Source organism: Astatotilapia calliptera, chromosome 7 (assembly GCF_964374335.1).
Source record: "Astatotilapia calliptera chromosome 7, fAstCal68.1, whole genome shotgun sequence".
NCBI lineage: Eukaryota > Metazoa > Chordata > Actinopteri > Cichliformes > Cichlidae > Astatotilapia > Astatotilapia calliptera.
In genome coordinates, this window is record NC_137428.1 from 55293668 (window position 1) to 55309454 (window position 15787).

Here is a 15787-nt window from a genome sequence, read left to right on the forward strand (position 1 = left end):
TTGCAGCAAGCTATAAGCCTTTATTAGAACAGACTGAGAGTCGAAGTCAGCCGCTTACATCCAGCTTATTTAATTTAAATGTGTCATGCGCTTTATTAATTCAAAAGGACAAATGAGAAAACTTATAATTTCATACATGTGTATCAGTTCTGTCTGTTATAAAGAACATGCTCTAAGCAAAGAGTTGGATGATTGTCTTATCCTTCCTTATTTTACATTCCATCCGTCCAGCGTCACGTTTGTTCTCCAGCAGCGTGGGGGTAACAAACTGCAGTGAGACGTGCTGAGAGCGACTGCTGTCCTGCAGCTCCTGGAGGGTCATGAAGGATAACATTCATTAAAACTCAGATCCAGCCACCATCTGGTGGTGTAAATAGGGAGTCCTCTGAGGGGGTGGGCGCAGGAGGGTAGAGCCCTCCCTCGGCACGTGCCTAAGCCGCTCCAGTCTGGCCCCTTTTGTGTTTTCAGCGATGGATCACAGAGGCAGGAGAAACCCCTCCGCACACCTGTGTCCCACTCAGAGGATGACGACGATCAGCGACCACCGTCAGCAGGCACGCTGTTTAAATGGGTTTGATTATCATCATAACATCTTAAACTAAACATCTCTGAAGGTTGAACAAAGATAGTGGCAACAAATTTATTTCTTTGAGCGGCATGATGGATTATATAAATAAAGAAAAATTGTGTGCAGAAAAGCAAAGTGAAAATAAACCCTGCAAAATATTTTGTCTCATCACCTGCAAATTCTTCCACTCTCTTATTACGATTTCTTCCAGAGCTGACGGTGCTTTGTCAAAACACGACAAGTATCGTATTGGATCTTATCTTCCTTTGTCTGCTTCTGATACTATATCAGCGTGTATGAAGCTGTCAGTGTAATCCGATATGGAGGGGTGGGGGGTAGGGAAGTGGATGGACCTGTGATGGATTGCTTCAAATGTGACTGCACTTCCGTGGAAGGTGAAAAACAAAAGATAAATTAAATGTAGCAGTCTCTGTCTACTCCTCTCATCCTGGAAAATTCTCACCTTTGCATCCCCGTTTCTCTGACTCATTAGAGCAAATGCTATCAAATGTAATGCTAATGGATACAACTGGAAAGTACAGCAGAGATGATAGCACACCGTTGTAAAGCCGTTTTGCAGAGGGTTTCATTTAAAATCGTTTTTTTAATATAATATCTAAACGTTTAGGAGTCATGGTGGAAACACACCAGTCTTTTTTTTTTGTGTGTGTGTATGTTCAAATTACATATGGTTTGTAGTGGGTGCAAAGTAGTGATATATAACATGTTATTTTGTGCAAATCCAATTTGAGCCAGCAAGATCTCCATTAATAAAGCAATTAACAAGAGAGAGGAAGGAGGTGTGTGGAAAAACCACTTGCCCCGGGGATGTGTATTGTCATGTCGGGGGGTGTTGTAAAACAGTAATTACTCCAATCCTGCCTTGAAATTTAGGCCTTAATTAATACCTGATGTTTTGGGGTATGAGGAATGTGAATTATACGTTAGGACTAAAAAAATATTGAGAATGCAGTGTGGAAAAAGAAATTGTCTGAGCTGCAGACTAGACGGGAGGATGGAGCAGGAGGATAATTGCATGCAGGGAGAGTCCCACAGGAGGCGTGCAACCCCGTCATCAAACACTCATTGTGGCTGGGCCTCATCCCATTACAGTCCCCCAGGAGCCAAAGTGCACCTGCCCCACAGACTGACAACTACTCAATCCCCCTCCACTCACCCTCCGGATTACACAACCAGACGAACATCACAGTGACCGAGCCGGAGATGCTGCAGAAATATAAAGAGTCAGTGATGCAGGCAGGTGAAGGCTGACAGACTTTCCACCTGTGAAAGAAATGCTGACAGAAGCTTTTTGCCCAATTACTGTGCATCCTAACGGGCACGTCACTGGTGTAACAGCCATGACGACTCCGGCTGGTTAGGCATGAGAAAACATGTTCCACGTGAGTGGTGACACAATTGTGTTTTCTGTCAAATTAACGTGCGCCAAGCAGGCGTGAGGGTTAATGGTTTCCCTCCTCGGCTGGGTGAATAATCAGGGGAGAAACTGAGATTTATTGTAATTGCTCCCCCTCCTGACAGTTGGGATGATTTAGACATGAAGCTGCTTCCTGTGATCCAACCATCAATTAAGGCGGTGAAAGGCTACTGTACTCTGAATGTCCATCACGGGCAGGAAACCAGTGCTTGACACAACCCTTCAGACGTCACGCCTTTCGAACATTCCCTTCGGGTAAGAGGAGCGCTCCAAAGGTTTCACGTGCACGAGGCTACAGAGGTTTTCCCAGGACATTTTCACCTTGTGCTGCAGTAACAGGACAATGGAAATTCATACACTGCCATGATCAGACTTCTGATGATGGAGTCAGTCATTCCTTTTATTTTGTGCTTTTCATAGTCTTATACACCAATAAGCTGGAGACGTACATGAATTATTTACCACAGTTATCAAGATTGCTTGCTTTACTTAGCAAACAGTTAAAAGAAAAAAATCTGTTACTGTTCAGTTTATCTTAAGAGAAAGAGAAGATGAGTCAGTGTTTATATTTTTAAAAAGTTGATCTTTAGAGCATTTTTCTTAGTACGAGTTGATTGTTCTAATCTGCATTTTTTTCAGCAACTCTACACAGATTATCTCCATAGATATCAATATGTCACTTGTTCTAATGTCATTGTACATTTTTATTCCTTTATGTTTTTATGCTTTAATTTTCCCTACCAGAGCTACTTATTTTATTGAGTTTTATCAGGTAAATTTTATGACAACAATATAAATATTTTTCAACCTTAAAGCTGCAAACAGTGACTACGACTACTATTGCTCTGTATATATATGTTTTTTTATTCTAACAAAAATGCATTAATAACTACTAAGGCGAATCATCAGTGCTGTTTAAATCTTTTAAACAGGAGCATTTTTTATCTTAAAATGCTAATGAATTCTAGAGCTAAACAATATTGATTCGTCTTGTGATTGGACATAATGAAGGAGCTGGGTCAATACCTTAATGTGCTACAGAGAACAGTGTTGAGCTCAAATGTGCAGAGAAGGAAATGGGTGTGTCTGAGACCGCACATTACAAACATTAAAATGTCATCACCTTTCCTTTCCTTTTTTTGTTTTTTCCTGATCTTTTTTCCTCTGAAACAGACCCAACCTGACTCCACATCAGCTTATTAAAATCAGAAGTCTCTGCAAAGATGTTAAATGGTGGTGGTGTGCATGGATGAAACAGTTTAGTAATGCTGTATCTCTTGCCTCTTACCAATTTCCAGGCTACAGGGTCCAGTGCTCTCCCCTAGACCCCAGAGACCTGTGCCATTGATTTACTAATGAGAAACTTGGAGAGAACAGGAGATGCTTGGCAGTGATTGGAGAATTGGTGGTTAACCGATTTGGCAGTCTGTCTCCCGTCAATGAGGACTAATGTATCATCCCATTTACACACGAGATAAAAATGACAAAAAATTACCTTTTTGATTACTTTTTTTTTTTTTTTATAAAATGATATGAGTATTTTTTTATAACACCTTTTGACATCAACATACCTCTTCATTAAACACAATATTAGAAGCCATAAAATCACATTTATCTGTTTACATAATCTTTAGGCACAAAGCCGTAATAGCATCTTTTGGTCATCATAAACATTCTTAAATATTCATATATTTTAAACATCCTTGCAGATTTTTCATACAGCAAAATGAATCAAAGTGTTTAAACAGCAAATAAAGTCAGGTGGAAGAGCCATCTATTAATCCATGTGGTCCACTCATATGCGACGATATCAATGTGTCAATAAAGTACTTTTTGGTGACAATGACAATAACCAAGGGACACCAGGGGCTCACAAAACGTGGTTGTTCATACACAGCAGTGCATTCCTCCTGCTTCATGAGCACTAAAGCTGGGGATCTCCAGACACTAATTGTAATTTGTTAAAACACACACCTTAATGTTGATCATCACATGACTCCAAAAACAATTACAGTTAAGATACAGCAAGCCAGTGTCACGTTACAAAACAGAATGTAATGGGTGGCAGCTGGTACACAGAATTTATTGCAGTGCACACCAAACATCAATAGTCAATGTTTTCTGAGCAGCAGTTGCCTTCACAACTTTTTTGATTTGTCTCACGTCACGACCGGAACCTGATTACGAAAATTCCTCTTATTATTTATAATGGCGGGAGACGCTTGAATCTAAGAACAAAGAAGTAGGCTGAATGAGGACTATCGGTGGCTGTGAGGCGGCCGCGTCTGAAACATTGATCTGAGCAAAAGTCATGCAACAAACACACACTAAAACTCTACGGTTCAACTTCACTCACGCTATTTTTGTCTTATATTGTGTTACAGGCCTCACTCGAGAAGAAGAAGACCTTTTTTGCAAGCAGACGTCTCCCTGAAGAGGTACTGTCCATGAAAAATATGGCCTTTTATATTAATGTTCACACAGATCAACGACCCAAAATTCACAATAGTCTCACAGAAACAGTATGCAGGTATATACAGTACATAAAACATATTTGAGAAACAGAATCTTGTTTTTAGAATACTTTCATAGTTTCAGTGCAATCAGAGTAGTATTTCAGAGAAAGACCCTACATGATGGTCGACTGCAGTTTCGTCTGGCTTGTCTTGTTCAAGTAGATTGATGAGCTTTGGGTCCTAAATAGTACGACTGCTGTCTGTATAGTGAAGCCCTACTGTAGGTACATGTGATGAGAAACATGAGGCTCTAATGAGAATTGTTCTGCATTGCAACTACTTCTTTACAGTGGCTTTTGAATCTTCTTTTACTTTAACATACAGAATGGATTTAAACATCTAATATAATGCTTGTGCAACTGGTGATGATGAGTCTGTTTTCGTGGGCAGACTCACCACAACTGTCTGGTTTAAGAGTAGCCGCGTTGGGTGTACATCTTTCCCGCTGGCTCCTGTACGTATTCCTCCGTTTTATCCCAGTCCTGCACCCAGCCTCCGTTCAGCTGCCCCGTGGCCCCGTAGCTTTTAGCCGGACCTCCCATCGCACCGTATCCCTGGGTGATGTCGCCCGTCTCCTCTGCCAGCTCGTCCTCATCTATAAAACCGCACTTCTCTTCGCTGGTTTCTTCAGGGTCAGCCCATGGCTGTTTCTCCCCCGATGCGAAGAGCCCGTAAAATATCACGCCTCCGTAATGCACGAGAGAAGCAATGAGGAAGACATACTGCCACTCTTCACGAGTCTGGGAAATGGACAAAGGTTGGAGCCAGGCTGAGTCCCTTTGTAAAGTTTTAGGTTATATCATAGAACAGATGTGCTCTTCTAACTTGCTCAGATTAGGCAGAACAAATACGCCACAACTGCACCAGTGGTTTGCATTTAAGTAAATAAAAATATGAGGGTAAGGATCAGGCACAGAGGGGATTGGTCATATTTTGGGCATAATGAGAGGGTTTGCTACAGTAAGGAAAGCTCTGTGATCCAGGTTTAAATGATTACACTATTAAACAGTAGACTAGGATCAGGAGATGGCTGTGGGCTTTAAAAACTCAAACAAAAATATGTTTGTTGTTGCCTGATTACGACTCACCTTGTTTTTTGTCATTGCTCCCACTATAAGAGGGCAGACCATCCCTGACAGTGTTCCCACGCCATTGGAAATGCCCATGAGGATGCTGGCATAGCGAGGGGCGATGTCTAGATGGTTCACGTTGAAACCTGCAACCAAACGAAACAAGGAGACTTCCTGAGTCTGCTGCTGATTCACATTGAGGTGGGATCAAATATGAACAATACATCGTTGTTTTAGGACTCACCTGATATTGCAAAACCGCTAAATCCCACCGCCAGAACTAAGAAAGAGATGGCCACCCCCTTACTGTGGGAATACCCAACCACTAGTAAAAGAGTAGCCTCCATGCCAAAGCCTGAAAACAGCAGGAAAAGAGTTAAGTCATGAACTGATGAGGAGTACTTCAAAGAACTGACAAAAATCTCACGATTAAGACCTCACCTCCACAGTTCATGATTTTGCGGACCGTAGTGGTGGACATGATGTTGTGGGTTCGCAGGTAGTCTGCTAGCTGACCTCCTAAAGGCACGATGATGGTCATGACCAAGTGAGGGAGAGCTGACACGATTCCAACCTGGGAAAGCATCAAATACTTTTCTGAAGCAGCTCCAACAGCAGCAGAGCAGCTGTCACAACAAGAAGGGGATTCTCTCAGTCTCAGAGCAAATCTCAGCCTCTGCTGTAACCTCTTGGCTCCTCTATCACATGTCAGCAATAATTCACCACATTAATATCAGAAACTCATCCTCAGCCTGAATTGCATCTGTCAGAGCAGCCTGAGTGATGCTTTACACTCTCGCTGGAGCTCAGAGGACTGGGGTAATTTGAGACTGGCTGCTTTCTTTTTACATGTATGACACATGAGGACAGGTAAAAACAACAAATCACAGCATTTTCTAAAGCAAGTTGTCCCAAAATTGCAAATGTAAATATCCATTAAACTTCAGAATTATTGTTTAATTTTTATATATGTTCTTTTTTAAATATAAAACAAAATATCTTTTGTTTTATATTGTTCTTTTTTTTTTTAATCCATGGTTATACATTTAAAATTAGGAAATTATTTCCATTGAGGTTGAGCAAATATAATAATGGTTCAACAGAAACAAACTTTCTTCATATATTACTTTTTAAGATGATATCGTTTAGCCTGCTGCATTGTATTAGCAGCTAAACGTACAATTATACACGTGGGTCTACCATTCCAGCTAATTTAACCCTGGGGTGACAATTATTAATACAATCTAAAATGCAATAGTACTTAAAAGAAACCAGGAACAAATGTTGCACCTTGAGGCAACTTTTGTTGTGATTTGATGCTATATGAATAAAACCGCATGGCTTTAATTACATTTATACCATTTAGACCCAAACTTTCTTTTAAACTGAGTTATTATTTACTTAGCTGCCAAAGGGAGTCGTTAGCGGCTGAAATCTAATCAAAGAGGTTGATGTGCCAAGTAGGGTATAATATGTTTTAAGTACTTTATGGCTGCTTTAAACACCTTTGCCCATCTGTGAGTGAAAACTATAATGAGAGTGAACTAAAATAGTAAAAGCTGTGGGTGAAATTTTAAGCTTTTCACCCACAGCTTTGTGGGTGAAAAGCTAAAGGAAGCCAAAAATTCTCTGTAGGTTTCTAAGTATAAACAAAATCTTTATTATTGTCACACTGTTTTAATATTTTCATCCAGTTATGTTACTCGAATAAATTTCAGTTATGGCCAGTTTGGTATGTTTATCCCTGTGGTTCTGAAATCATGGGTTGAGCCCCACTGGTGAGGCATAGGGTCACTGCAGTGGCTGCATGGTGAACCCTCTTTTTGGTTTCCGGAGTTGGGATACCTTTGTTCAGCTAGAAAATGAAAACATTTAGTCTTTAAGAATAAATACATGACATTAGATGGCTGGCATAACAACAAAATGGACCTGTTATGCCTTTTTTAGAAGCAATTATAGCATCTTTTTTTTCGGAAATTTGATGGTGAGATCAGATGAGACATTTTAGGCCTAATAATAGACTTTATGAAGCATAAATTTACTCACCTTGCTGATCTCAAAGCCAAAAACTTCTTCAAAGTATGCAGGCTGACTGATGAGAAGCAGATAAAAGGTCCAGCTTCTGCAGAAGTTGGCCACAATGATTGCATAGACAGGCATAGAAGAGAAGAATTTCCTCCAGGGAGTCTTGAATTTCTGTTGAAGCAACGTGACAAATGCTAAATCAGCCTGAGCAGTGTTTGGTGTGGCATCAGAAATCAGAAGATACAGACTGAGCACCCACCTCCATCGCACCCATGAGCTGGGCACTTTCGCCAATGCTCTCCTCGATGTAACGGCGCTCCTCCTCGGTGATTGTTGGATGTTCTGCCGGGCTTTCATAGGACACCAAAATCCAGAACATGTACCAAAATATCCCAAAGGATCCTGAACAAATCAAACACATCAGTCATTAAAAAAAACTTCAGATGATACAGATCCACAGAACGTAAAATTCAAGCGGAGATTTAGCTGCTGTCAAAATCAGAATACAAAAGTCTGAAGTTTGGTTAATTCTGTACAAAATAATGGAAAACAAACATATATACTATCTGATTTAATGGGTTAGTCATAATAATGCTTGGGCTTATTTCAGAAGTTTAGAGAGTATATATTAGTTAGATAGTTGCATGCATAGACAGACATGGGAGAGGCAGTGAACTGACTCACCGGTGTCAGTTATATAACATTGACTTTGTAGACTTTGCTAACTTTATCTAATAAGCCCACATGAGACTGTAGCAGCACAAGAAAAATGCACAGAATTGAACTGTATGGCATTTATGGCTAAGAAAAAACCCAACTGTTACATTATTTCTACCTTTACATGGAACAGAGTGTCCTTTTAAGGTGAAGTCAGTCAGATAAAGCAGTACTTACCATACACATAGAAGACAGAGGACCATCCAGTATACTGGACCAGGATCCCAGCCAGAGGCATGGCGATCACTGCGCCGGCGTATGATCCTGAAGAGGACAAATTGTCATGACTGAGCAGAAAGCGATCTGTGTTTGTATTTAGTTACAAAGGTGTTCACTTCTTGTTTGCACACCTTTTAGGCACAGTGGTATGTAACCCTAAACCTGCACTCAAGTGTATAAAGTAACGTGATGATGCATGATAATGACGAGCCAATCTTGCTTTTGTGTGTCTGTTTTGTACCACAAAACGAGATGGTTGCCAGACGACTTCTTTCCAGCGGCGGAGCCCATTTACTCCAGATCCCGTGGCAGGCCGGGTAAGTCACTCCCTGTATGGTGAATGAAAAACACAACATTACAGCAACAGTAAGATCAGACAGCGATTGTTTCCCACCAGCTTTAACATACTTGTTTTGACAGCGTAAAAGCACAACATGCTTAATTTGCTAATTTCATCAAAACTGTAGCTGTTTTCACAATTAATGAAAATATATTCTGCTTGATTGACGCCGTCTCTTCTTTTTTGCCAGAGACTTACAAGTCAAATTGCAGTTAATAACAAACAAACTGACATGCATTGTAGCTGATCTTTCTAATAGAGACTAATGGCTTAGGTGTGAGTCAGTGCAAATTCAAGCTGACTGCCCACTTCATGAAAAAAAAAAAAAAGAAGCCCTGGATTGTTCCCATTAAATCTTCATTACACACTAAGTGGCATACAATCAACTATTGATAGACACAAATTGCTGAGGCTTGCAGTGGGAGACACCCTGAAATGCTAATGTTTAATTTGTAGTAATAAGCCATGGCGCTGAACGCAGGCAGCTCCCTCTCTGAATGGTCATGAGCAGCAACTGAAACTACAGTTTGGAGCTAAACAAAACAACAAAAGAAGATGACCTTCAAACTAATAATAGCGTCTCTCCCTCTGAAATCATTCCCCTTCTTGAGCTGCGGGAGCCGCCCGCATCAAGTGGTTTTTATCTCTTTTGTTCATTGTGTTTCTATGTGAACATGGAGCTCTCTAAGCCAGGCAAGCCAGTACACATAAGCCCTGCTATTCAGGGTTTTACTTTGTTTGACGATTGTGTACTAATATGTGTACAGTATAATGAATAGAGCTTCCTTTTTTTTCAGCAGAAATCCAAATAGAGAGCAGCAGGCTTGAATAGAAACAGAAGATTGCTGTAAAACCTGGCTGAAAACAGAATGTCAGGACAATTTCATTAGGAAGGGGTCAAACTCAGCTCCTGGTTTGATAATGAGGCATCATCCTTGAGTGTTTTAAAGGTCAAAACCAAATTGTGCATCAGTACCTCCACCAACCCTTGTAATATCCTCACAAAGATGACACATCCGTAGTGGACCCGGGCGGCAGAGGGAATGAACATGTTCAGGGTAGATGTCAGCACGATGGCAGCACCAAAAACTCTGGATAAACAGCATTACAAGATTATTTGTCAAATTTGTATCAAAATGAAATCTGTATGTGGCTCAAGGAAAAGAAAAGTGGGGTCTGCATCTTTTTGATCAACTGCAAATATCAGTAAACAGTAGACTGAATCCTATATTTTAAATTTTTATAATATAGTGGAAGAATAAACACTCATAATCAAGACAAACCAGTCCTAATTGGGTGCCACACACAAAAGCGCGCACACAACAGGCTGTTATTCGGTTTCCAGGGGAGTGAGGACAGGAGGTGTTTGCAGCAGAAGGCGTCAGAGGGCTCAGCTGACTTGGTATGATGAAGCTCTTCAAAGATTCATTTAGATTCAGTTTTAACAATCCTGTAATGTTAATGTAATAAGGACCCATGCTGCGAGCTTAGCGCACTTTATTTTTCCTTGCATCTCCTTCTTTCTGCAGTATCTGTCTACACTGCGCTCTAATATTGATCGATAGTTTAACCGTTTTTTTTTTTTAAAGAATGATCGTTTTGTATATTTATCTATATTTCCAGTCAGCTGCTAATGAAATAATAAGGTATAGAAGTGGGACGCGGTGGTTGAAATCACGCTACAATCTTTGCTTAGAAGCACTTCGCACACAGGGCTTTGGCCGGTGTGGTTGCCATGCCTCTGAACATAAAGGATTAGACACGGTGGTCCCGTGGGAGCTCATTAACATGAGGAGGCACGCCTGGCGGGCATCAGCCAAATCCCCAGTTTATCTGCAGGTTTCTCCAAACCTACTGGTTTGCCAACAAGTCTGCACACTAAATTATACATTTTTTGTTCGTAGATACAATGGGAAATCAGTAGGAAACCGATATTTCCTAAATATAATCTCCTCAAAGACCTAACTCAAAAAATGTGTATAGTTTTACCTGTTTGCAGCCAGCCTGGAGGAGATGTACCCTCCTGGAATCTGAGTAACTATGTAGCCCCAGAAGAAGGAACCGTGAATCATCCCCACAGTCTCCGGGTCCCAGTTGAATTTCGCTTTCTTTCAGGCACATAAAAATAAAAACAAAATTACGTCTCTTTTAATTCGCTGTAGTGTGTATCGCAGTGAGATCACTTTTTCGTTTTTTTCCCTAAGTGGTAAGTGTTACAGGAGAGAAATATTTGCAGAAAGGTGTATATAAAATGTAATGCTTCGCAGTGAAATTGACCTCTGTGATTATCTAAAATGATTTTTTTTAAAAATCACAATTTCCAATAAATTTACAACAAAAAAGCGCAAACTATACTCATTTTGCTAATTACTCTGTTTAACACATGAAAGGCACTTGAAAGGGACAACAGACTCAGTTCTATCTCACCACCTATCACACATAAGAGGGTGGGGTAGGGTGGGGTGCAGGATGGGGTTCATGGTGAATGAAGAGGCGGGGTTTACAGGCACCTCTTTGATGATTATCTTCCCGTTTTGGTGGATTGTGCTGTTATTGACCATGCTGACGATGGCCACACCCAAGTTACACCGGATACCGAAGGAGATGCAGAAGCCGAGCCCGCTCAGCATAGCGATGATGTATCTGCGCGGCAGCCCGAAGCACGTGCAGTCACACAGGGGCGTCTTCCGCTCCTCGTCCGCTCGCGGTCTCCCATCCTCCGTCAGCTCGATCGCTTCACCTGTTTGCTGCCGCTTTTCGAGTCTCCTGCATTTCGATTATATAATACTCATTTTTTTAGGTGATTCATATGTTCAAAGCCGGCGTGAAGGGATGATAACAAAGTACCAGCCAGATACTGTGTTTAAAGAAAGAAAACAGTATTTTTAAAAAAAAAAAAATATATATATATATTTTTTTTTTTTTAATGGATTTTTAAGCCAGATCAGCAGAAATAATTCCCCTGGAAATACCCAACACTGCTTCTTCGCGTTTATGAATGAGAATTTCATTTCAACTCCAGGCCCTGTCAGTGGCTCTAATTTATTCTTTAATCTGACACAGGCCTCCAAACGCCTGCACACTCTTCATGAGGGGGGAAATATCCTGTTATAATTTTTTCTTGACTTGTTGAAAGGAAAGGATGAATGGAATCGAGGAGAAAAAGATGACCTTCATACCGCATTGCAGTATCATCTGCATCAGCGCTGTTTGCAGTTAAATTTCGCCCTATATATGTTTTTTATTAAATATTTAATTAGCTGCCATAAATCCGGTGTAGGGATTTCGCTTTGGCTCCAATTCGGGAATTTTCACCGAAATTTAAGGTGGATTTAAAAACCCTGACATGCGAAGGCCTCATCCGGTGAAATGACTGGCCTAGCTACAGCTTAAATCAAACAGATTTGAGTCACGTTTTTTTTTCTGTGCTACAGCTTCTAAAAATCATTTCTGGTTCAGCAAATAAACGAATAAGGCTCAAAAGAGTTCCAAACATATACAGACCCAGATTAAAACCTTCGTATTTCTTTTGGAATACTTGTCGAAGATTTGTTTTTGCTGCCATAATATAATTTATGTGCATTCCCAATGAGAATTAAAAAGAAAAAATAAATAAATAATAATTCGCTTCTATTCCACCACATCCTGCTTCCCTGCTCCAAATCTAAACGGGTGCTGTTTCCTTTGTAGTCAGCCATCAGTTTCACCCGAGCCACGTTTCATGCAGCTCTTCGTGGCCGTTAAAGAATATAGGAAGTCAGTTGATATGAAGTTCATCTATCTTGAAGTAATACAGATGAATACGTGAGGTAATAGATATCCTCCGACCTTGTGTCACGACTCGTTCTGTTTCATTAATTATTAAAAAACACCCACAGCTGCTGGTGGAGGGGGACCGTCCTCCAGGGAAATATCTGATCCTTAAATATTCGGGCCACACGACTCTGCTCTCAGCACCCTGTTCGTGATTCACCTCATAAAGATGAGATTTACCTTTTTTCTTTAAAAAAAAAAAAAAAAAGTAATAATTGTAATTCAGTAATAAGCACATTCAAAGCCAGTGCACGTTTTCTTTGTCTGTGTCATCTAATCATTTGGACGTATTTTCTATTTTAATTGATCCTTCCAAAACTAATTCTGCGATTAAAAGAGATGTACAATTTCTTACCTGTACAGAGCCCCGAGGGCCTTTCCTGCCATTTGTTTCATCCCCTCTTTACTGGTGGGGAGAGCTTTCTCCTTTCCTGGCTCCATATCCAAATTATCTTCTGAAAACAATTTCTACAATACTATAACAAATATAAGTGCAGCATTAAAAAGCATATTGTTAAGATATTAATCCAGAAATAAGGCGCCTATTTCTCTTCAGCGAAAAGCATGTGTCCAGTAGAAACAAACTAAAAAATAAAATAGATGCGCCAGAAAAAAAATGGAGAAAGACGAGAGAGGCGTTCAGTCTGAAAGGGTTGCTTTCACAGTCACAAAACAGCAGTCAAATAAGTCCGCTTTTGCCTTGCGCAATGTTAATCCGTGCAGTGCCATCTTAAGATCCAGCCCGCGATAAGAAAAAGGCACCACCGAAGATCACAACTTGGATTTTTTTTCTCCTCCTTTTTTATTGTTCTATTATTTGAGAAACTGAGGTGGGATTGTGGAGAGCTTGAGCCGGCGGAGATGATCGGAGCTCAGGTCTAACCTGAGGTGGGGGAATCTCCGGTGTGGGTGCAGCTGGAGGAGGTTTCAGCACCGCGGACAGCGCACAGCTCATCTACCTGTCAGCAGCTCCGCGCAATGCCCCTCCTCCCTCCGCTCCCACCGCTCGTCTCCTCTAATTCAATTACAACTTCAGATCTGTTAACAGCTACGGCTGTCAACTGCATAATCGTTCCCCACCCTTCCCTATTTTCTAATTCAGGAGAAGATAGTTTCAAGATGATTCCAGACAACTTATAAAAGGGCAAGCTCTCGAGCACTGGGCTGGTCTTCGTCGGCTTAAATCTGAGGCTGAGATAGTTTGTGAAAAACAAAACAAAACATGCTGAAAGCCTTGCTTTTGCTAAAATCCAACAAAGATATCAGCTCACTATTTGTATTTGAATTCATTTGTTTATTTAAAAGATTTGCTATTCACGCACGCAGAACCAGAAGAAAGTACAGCACGCAGTCAACCACGCAGAGGCAGTGTTGTGTAAGAAGCAGAGCAACCTTCACAGATAACAGACAAGATAAAGGAGACCAGAAACCATTGTTCTTTGCAGTGTATGTATCCGATATTGCCACTTAAGAAAGGGAGGGGAGGGGAGGGCTCACAGCGGTTTGTGATCTCTGACACATTTACACAAAAAAAGAAAAACATTTAATCAAATTCCTCATTAAGGTCTAGGTGCAGGCAGTGCGCGCACAGGTGCAACACTGGACACCTCCTGCCTTTTCCTAAGGTTCATCTGGGTCCCTTTAGATGTTGCCTGCATGCGTGGACAACGTGGAAACATGGCAGCAATCGTGCCGTAAAACTCATTCCTAAACTGGCGTCCTGTAAGGCAGCTGAACAAGGGGTTAACGCAGGTAATGAGGCCGCAAATACACATCTCCAGGACGAAGGCCGTGTCTGCGGGTCGCCAGGAGGCGGGGCTGTCGGGGTAGATCGCCCTTATCACGACGGCAGCGTTGCGGCTCAGGTGATAGGGCAGGTAAAACGACGAAAATATGACTAGCACTGCGCCCAGCAGCCGCATGAGCCGCAGTTTCTTGTTGAGGTGATCGGGGTGGAGAGGTCGACGGCGAAGCTCTCTGATGCTGCGCAGGCCGCAGTAGCAGATGGCGAGCAGCGGGAAGAGGAAGCCGATAATGGAGCATATGAGGGAATAAGGGAGGCTCTCCCCTGTTTCACGTAGCAGTACGTACAGGGTGCACACGGTGCGGTTGCTTCCGGGGCAAGTCTGGATCAGAGTCATCCGGGCAACAGGTATGCTTAGGAGCAGCGTGGCCGTCCACACGGCCGCGCACAGCAGACAGGCCTTCCGCCGATCGAGCAGCACTAGAGAGCGCAGTGGGTGTACGATGGCCAGGTATCGGTCCACACTGATGCAGGTGACGAAGAAGATGCTGAGGTAGAAGTAGTTGTGGTAAAACATCCTCACAGCAATGCAGAGCGGCAGCCCCTGGTTCCAGTACATGTGGTTCAGATGGTAATGGATGAGGAAAGGCAAGGCCAGGAGCCAGGAGGTGTCGGCTAAGGTCAGGTTGAAGAGGAACACCGTGCTGCGGGTCCATCGCTGCAGCCGCACGGTGAAAACCCACAGGGAGAGCAGGTTGAGGGGAAGCCCGAGGATAAGCACAGTCAGGAAGGAGGCGGGCATAATGTAGAGCTCGACCACAGTTAAACCATGATGGGTGTCCAGATCACAAAGGTCTTCCTCTGGAGTCTGGATGACCACAAGCACAGTGTCCAGCTCATTGGCATTTAAATACATCATCATCTAAACTATCAATCCGATTTGTTTACTGGGCTCATATACAGAATCTAGGCTACACTAGAAGTATTCATCCTCATCGAACAACATGATAGTCATATAAGCCCTAATCACAGAGCTGAAAAATATTTCAGTTGATTCACAGTTTCATCTTTAATTGATACACATTTAAAATCACATTGAGTCTTTACAACCTACCTGAACCGGACTGTTCCCCATGTCTTTGTTACTGTAGGATCTGCACAGTGCCAAGTGAAACAACCCTGCCAACATATTTTGGTGTAAAACACACCCACCAGTGTGAGCAAACACTGAATAGTTATCAGTGCTCTCTCTCCGGCCATCTGTTCTGTGAAAAGCAACTTTGATGTCCTCGGCACAAGAGCTGCTGGTCGGCAGCATCGGTCCAAACGTGTCAAAC

At 41.9% G+C, this 15787-nt stretch overlaps 2 protein-coding genes across 2 annotated transcripts; both read right to left on the reverse strand.

Annotated features, from left to right (window-relative positions):
- Positions 1 to 3502: 3502 nt before the first annotated feature.
- Positions 3503 to 13658, reverse strand: slc17a6a (solute carrier family 17 member 6a). The gene is made up of 12 exons (XM_026175647.2): positions 13062 to 13658; positions 11404 to 11659; positions 10883 to 11001; positions 9870 to 9984; positions 8795 to 8882; positions 8512 to 8598; positions 7877 to 8019; positions 7639 to 7788; positions 6034 to 6166; positions 5837 to 5947; positions 5611 to 5738; positions 3503 to 5262 (listed from the first exon to the last, which is right to left on the reverse strand). The coding sequence occupies exons 1-12, from the start codon at positions 13145 to 13147 to the stop codon at positions 4933 to 4935; spliced, it is 1746 nt and encodes a 581-aa protein (XP_026031432.1). The 5' UTR covers positions 13148 to 13658; the 3' UTR covers positions 3503 to 4932.
- Positions 13659 to 13979: 321 nt separating this feature from the next.
- LOC113026654 (succinate receptor 1-like) lies at positions 13980 to 15768 on the reverse strand. The gene is made up of 2 exons (XM_026175677.2): positions 15565 to 15768; positions 13980 to 15318 (listed from the first exon to the last, which is right to left on the reverse strand). The coding sequence occupies exons 1-2, from the start codon at positions 15766 to 15768 to the stop codon at positions 14266 to 14268; spliced, it is 1257 nt and encodes a 418-aa protein (XP_026031462.2). The 3' UTR covers positions 13980 to 14265.
- Between the last annotated feature and the right edge of the window lie 19 nt (positions 15769 to 15787).

Bases quoted from the DNA above. Each gene is read 5' to 3' on its own strand.
- slc17a6a (XM_026175647.2), bottom strand. From the start codon at position 13,147: ATGGAGCCAGGAAAGGAGAAAGCTCTCCCCACCAGTAAAGAGGGGATG. The intron at 8,020-8,511 runs GTAAGTACTGCT...TGATTTGTTCAG, and splicing joins CTCTGTCTTCTATGTGTATG to GATCCTTTGGGATATTTTGG. The intron at 5,263-5,610 runs GTGAGTCGTAAT...TCCATTTCCCAG, and splicing joins GAGCAATGACAAAAAACAAG to ACTCGTGAAGAGTGGCAGTA.
- LOC113026654 (XM_026175677.2), bottom strand. From the start codon at position 15,768: ATGCTGCCGACCAGCAGCTCTTGTGCCGAGGACATCAAAGTTGCTTTT. The intron at 15,319-15,564 runs GTAGGTTGTAAA...GTGGTCATCCAG, and splicing joins TGGGGAACAGTCCGGTTCAG to ACTCCAGAGGAAGACCTTTG.